Here is a 6,191-nt window from a genome sequence, read left to right as displayed (position 1 = left end):
TAATTCTGTTTAGCAATTTTTTTCTCACAAAATTGCAAATAAGTGACTTTGCCAATAACATAAGAAAAAGAAAAAGGAAATTTTTCCTCTCTTTTCGTGTTTTTTTTTTTTTACTCCAGTAAAATTTTAAATTTCTGTGATTAAAGTTTGTATGGGTTGTTTGTTGTTGCCCATTTTTTTTTTGCTAGTGACAGCTGCACTTTAAGTTGGAAGGAGACTTATAATAACAAGGTGAGTCGTCCTTCACATTACTTTTGTTAGTGACAGATGCACTTTAAAGTGGAAGGAGACTTATAATAACAAGGTGAGTCGGCCTTCACTTACCAATAAGATTTTTGGTTACAGAATAATTTATTTTTTGTTCTAATTTCGGGTTTTAACCATAGTGCTTATTTAAAAATCGTTACGGATAGTAATTACACTTCTTCGGAAATTTAGTGAAGACTGGAGTGATTTATATATTATTTTTTCCCAAGATTTCGTTGATTTATATTGGAATTTGTTGATTACTTAAATCAAAAAAATGGCAGAATCGAAAGTTTTGCTTAAATTTAAAGCACTTGCTGCCTTGTTACTGGAGTTTGAGGCTGATTTTGACGCCATGAACAAAGACTCGGTAACTATGTTCGCTGTTGAGCCTCGTAAGGTTGAATTGAAAAGATTATGGGCCAGAATAAATTCTACTTATGAACATGTTTGTATTGAAAGTAGTGAATTCAAAGACGAAGCAGCTAATCTTTATAGGCAGTGTAGGGAAGCGTACATGTGCTGCTCCGCGCAAATGGGTGAATTGTCCCAGTCCTTTGGGGACAACTCTACATTATCATCGACAATGGTTAGTCCTAGTCAGCGAACAAGACGTTTGGAAAATAACGTTTCTGACCATCGCTTGCGCTTGCCTCCTTGTACGACGGAGATTTTTCATGGTGATTATTTGTCGTGGCCGTCTTTTAGAGACATGTTCACTGCGGTATACATTGATTGTAAATCGATCACGCCGGTGGAAAGATTGTTTTATTTACGCCAAAGTACTCAAGGTGAAGCTTTAGAAATCGTTAAAAAATCACCTTTGACTAACGATGGGTTTGCAAATGCATGGTCAAATCTAAAGGACAGATATGAGAATAAGCGCATTTTAGTGAACAGTCAATTGAAGGTTCTTTTTAATCTGGTTTCAGTCAAGAATGAGTCAGCTGGAGAGATTAAACGCCTCCAAAGGGACGTTAACAATTGTATTACGGCCCTAAAGTTACACGAAATCAACATTGATAGCTGGGATCCGATTTTTGTGTTTCTATGCTCCACTAAATTGCCCACAAATACATTATCGCTTTGGGAGCAGACCGTTAGTAAAAAGACAGAAGTTTCCAAGAGGTCGGATCTAGATGAATTTTTGACAGGCAGATTTCAGTCGTTAGAGACCGTATACGACTTAACACATTCAAAGGAAGTTAAGTCTCCTGAAGTTACACCACCGATTGAACATTCTCGTTCGAGCAGGAGGGTAAAGTCTTATCAGGCTAACATAAATAAAAAATCGTGCTTTATATGTTCGCAGGATCATTGGTTGAAATCTTGTCCGAAGTTTCTGAAGATGTATCATGAACAAAGATTTGTGGCGACAAAAAGAAATAACCTTTGCCTGAACTGTTTCAGTAACAATCATAAACTCTCTCAATGTACAAAGAATACAAGTTGTTCAAAATGTAATTTAAAGCATCATACTCTTTTGCATAGAGAGTCTAAACAGGCGGGTTCCGGATCGATGGCTAATTCGGATGCCCAACCTAGTACTAGCCGGCAGGCAGCGCAAACTAATATTGAGTCTAGAGTGCAGAATTGTTTTGTAGTTACTCGAAAACAGGTTCTACTGGGAACGGCGATTGTTCAAATTGACGTGAATGGTGTAATTTTTGTTGCTAGAGCTTTAATTGATTCGGGATCTCAGGCAACATTCATTTCTGAAAAATTGCAGCGACGTCTTAATCTGCCCATTAAAAAAGTAAACGCTAGGATTTCCGGTCTGAATGATGTTTTAGCTGGGTCTGCTGAGAAACAGTGTACATTTTTGTTAAAATCGCCTCATAATGACAGTTTTGGAGTCCAAGTTTCTAGTTTGGTTTTGCCAAAATTGACAGGAAAACTGCCTAGCTATACTTTGGATGTTCCAGATATCTACTCGCTCGGTATTGTACCTTTGGCTGATCCTAAATTTGCAATGAGTGATCAGGTTGATATTTTGCTTGGTGGTGACGTTTATCCTCAGATTGTGTTGGATGGAGTGCATCGAAACGTCTTAGGGTCGTTGTTGGCACAAGAAACTATTTTCGGTTGGGTTCTCACAGGCCCGATTGCTAATCCAAGCCCTGTATCATTTACAACGTGTGTTTCCTTTTGTACGGCTGTCGAGATGGACAAACTTTTAGAAAAGTTTTGGGAGTTAGAAGAACCACCGAAAGTGACAGAATACAGTCCAGAAGAAGAATATTGTGAGGAAGTTTATCAAAAGACCACCAAAAGGTTGCCCGATGGTCGATATATGGTTTCGTTGCCTTTTAAACCTCAGTTTGAGGGCGGAACGGTTCTTGGTATATCCAGAACAAAAGCTTGTAGACAATTTTTGCGAAACGAGGCGTCTTTGTGTAAGAAACCGGAATTTAAGTCCATATATGATAGTGTGTTGGAAGAGTACGAGTCTTTGGGTCATATGGCAGAAGTTACGCAAGATGAAGAAGAATCAAGGTCTTTCTATCTGTCTCATCATGCTGTCATTAAACCTGAAAGTTCATCTACAAAAGTTAGAGTCGTTTTTAATGCTTCTAGCAAGTCCTCTTCAGGGTTGAGTTTAAATGATACTTTATACCCAGGCCCAATTCTTCAGAATGACTTGATGTTATTGATAATTCGTTGGCGATTTTATCGGTATGTCTTCACTGGCGATATTGAAAAGATGTATCGTCAGATTTGGTTAAATGGGGATCATACCAGGTTTCAGAGATTGGTTTTTCGTAAGGATCCTAAAGCTGAATTGAAAAACTTTGAATTGAAAACTGTGACGTTTGGTGTCAATTGTGCACCTTTTTTGGCCATTAGAACTTTGCTCCGGTTAGCATCAGATGTTGAAGAGGAATTACCTTTAGCGGCCAAAATTCTGCGCCGTATGATGTACGTAGATGACGCCCTAGCAGGTGCTCATGAATTGGAACTGGCAATTGAAGCTAGAGATCAGTTGGTTTGCGCTCTATCCTCGGCCGGGTTTTCCATGAGAAAATGGACTTCGAACAATGAGAAAATATTGCAAGGGTTACCTCCAGATCATCTTCTTACCGAAAATTTTTTGGAGATTGAGGACGAAAGTAATACGAAAACTTTAGGCATAAGATGGAATGCAAAGAGTGACTTTTTCTATTTTTCGGTGAAACCCATTGAAATGAAGCTGGAGTTCACTAAAAGGGAGGTTTTATCCATAATTGCCAGCTTGTTTAATCCCGCAGGTTGGCTTGGACCCGTTAATATAGTTGCAAAAATGTTAATGCAGGAGATTTGGAGCGAAGGTATTGGTTGGGATGAGGAACTGCCTGAGAGAATTTGCCATAAGTGGAAGCAATTCGTTGTTGATTATCTTTCGTTGAATGGTATTAAAATTCCAAGATGGGTTGGTTTTCAGCCAAGTGGCCAAGTGGAAATTCATGGGTTTTCGGATGCTTCTGAGAAAGCCTATGGAGCTTGTGTTTATGTTCGCGTAGTATCTGAAGAGGGTTCGGTACAAACGCATTTATTGTTGGCGAAATCAAGAGTTGCTCCTCTAAAAATTGTTTCATTGCCTCGATTAGAGCTGTGTGCTGCGCTTTTGTTGTCAGATTTGATGGGGTCTGTACGGACCGATTTGTGTCTTGATGAGAAGAAAACTAAATTTTATTGTTGGTCAGACTCCATGATTGTCCTTGCTTGGCTACAAAAGCCACCGAACTCGTGGAACACTTTTGTTGCTAATAGGGTTTCAAAAATAGTTGATACGGTTGGAAAAAGCAACTGGAGACATGTTAGATCAGAATTTAATCCTGCGGACCTGATCAGCCGAGGTATTCGACCACAACATCTTAAAGATGAAGCGCTCTGGTGGTATGGACCATCTTGGCTTCAAGCTTCTTGTAGCCAATGGGAAACGGACATCGTAGATTTTGAAACTCAGGAAGAGGGAAAAAAGGTGAAAATATTTCATGCATACATAAAAAAGTATGATGATGTCCTGGATCACTTTTCTTCTTATTCAAAGGCGTTACGCATCATGACATATGTTTTTCGTTTCATTGCCTGTCTGAAAGGGCAAAACTCTTTCTCCCAGACAATGGTAAGTTCCAAAGAATTTCAAATTACGAAGGAACGTTTAACTGTATTAGCTCAAAAGGTTTACTTGGCAGATGAATATAATTGTTTATCGAATGGAAGATTGCTTTCACCAAAAAGTATTTTACTTAGCTTAAATCCGTTTGTTGATTCGAAGGGTTTAATGCGTGTTGGTGGCCGGCTGGCTAATGCAGATGAGATGTCGTTCAGTGAAAAACATCCACTCATTCTGCCTTATAATTGTAAAATGTCACAACTTCTAGTGAATTTTATTCATCACGTGACTCTTCATGGAAGTAATCAATTAATGCTTCGAGTTCTGCGGACGGAATTTTGGATACCAAGAGCGAAAAACCTGATCCGATGGTCTATACGTCGTTGCCGAATTTGTACCATAATGGCTAAACAGACCCGAACTCAGTTGATGGCCTCTTTGCCGATTTCCAGGACTATACTTGATAGACCTTTCACTCGAACTGGTGTTGATTTTGCTGGTCCCTATGATATTAAGAATTATACAGGTCGGGCGTGTTTGATAACAAAAGGATACATTTGTCTATTTGTGTGCTTTGCTACTCGAGCTATCCATTTAGAAGCTGTAAGTGATTTATCAGCGGCGACTTTTTTGGCGGCATTTTCCCGATTTGTTTCTCGGAGAGGATGTCCAAAAGACATGTATTCTGACAATGGGACGAATTTTGTTGGGGCATCCAAGACAATAAGGACTGAATTTCGCAACTTTATTCAAACGGTTGGCCCTGAATTTATTAAGATATATTCGGCAAGGGGTGTGAATTGGGTTTTTAATCCAGCAGGAGCACCACATATGGGTGGTTTATGGGAAGCTGGTGTGAAATCGTTTAAACACCACTTCAGAAGAAAAGCAGCAAATTTAAAATATACTTTTGAAGAATTTTCTACGCTGTTAGCTCGTGTAGAGGCATGTTTAAATTCAAGACCACTTTGTCCTCTGTCTGATGATATAACTTCTCTTGATGTCTTGACTCCTGGGCACTTCTTGATAGGTGGACCCATCTTGTCTCCACCCGAACCCGAAATAAGTGAAGCACCGGAATCGATAATAAACCGATGGCAAACGGTTAAAGCTTTGAATCAACGTTTGTGTGTACGTTGGAAGAATGAATATTTGAAGGAGCTCACCAAACGGAACAAGTGGAAAAATCCCGATGAAAATGTTAAAGTCAATGATATGGTTGTTATCAAAGAAGATAATATTCCGCCTAATGAATGGAGATTAGGTCGCATAACTAAAGTGTTACCAGGCGTCGATCAGTTAGTGCGGGTTGCAGAGATCAATACTGAAAGGGGTTTGATAATTAGGCCAGTAGTTAAACTGGTCGTCTTACCCTCTAACTAGAGATATTTCGTTCATTATAGAATCATGGTTAAAGCTAAGAAATACAATGCCGAAAATCGTGTGAACAAGAGACGTATTGTTTGCCGAGTGTGTCTAAAGGATCATCCACTTCGGTTTTGTCGCAAGTTCCTGGATATGGATTACGCCGAAAGAATGAAGATAATCTCCATTTATCAGCATTGTGCTGGTTGTCTGGCACACGATCACACGTGGCGCACGTGTGAGAGCACCGGTAAGTGTAAGAAGTGTGGAGATATGCACCATACCTTACTTCACAAACCTGGACCTCGTCCGTCTGGGGATTTGGTGAAGAAGAGTTTTCCTGGGGACGGACCTAGTTCGTCCAAGTCCCGACCGAAGAAAGGGCCCCGCTCGTCTAACTCTTTTAAGGAACCAGAGCATACCCAGAATGGACCTAGTTCGTCCAAAACTGCGTCGCATAACGGACTTCGTTCGTCCAACCATG

The 6,191-nt window shown here is 39.8% G+C and overlaps 1 protein-coding gene across 1 annotated transcript; it reads left to right on the top strand.

The window, feature by feature from the left end:
- The first annotated feature begins 523 nt into the window (after positions 1–523).
- On the top strand, positions 524–5,725 carry LOC131800701 (uncharacterized). The gene is made up of 2 exons (XM_059118377.1): positions 524–3,554; positions 5,373–5,725. Exons 1-2 carry the CDS (start codon positions 524–526, stop codon positions 5,723–5,725), a joined length of 3,384 nt encoding a protein of 1,127 aa, XP_058974360.1.
- Positions 5,726–6,191: the final 466 nt, after the last annotated feature.

The sequence above is a fragment of the Musca domestica genome, unplaced genomic scaffold, assembly GCF_030504385.1.
Source record: "Musca domestica strain aabys unplaced genomic scaffold, Musca_domestica.polishedcontigs.V.1.1 123, whole genome shotgun sequence".
NCBI classification, from domain to species: Eukaryota; Metazoa; Arthropoda; class Insecta; order Diptera; family Muscidae; genus Musca; species Musca domestica.
Note: the sequence above shows the minus strand (reverse complement) of the source record. Positions and strands in the feature narration are given on the sequence as shown.

Coding starts and splice junctions, on each gene's coding strand:
- LOC131800701 (XM_059118377.1), top strand. CDS start 524: ATGGCAGAATCGAAAGTTTTGCTTAAATTTAAAGCACTTGCTGCCTTG. Junction 3,555..5,372: donor GCAGGAGATTTGGAGCGAAG/GTATTGGTTGGG, acceptor ACTTCTTGATAG/GTGGACCCATCTTGTCTCCA.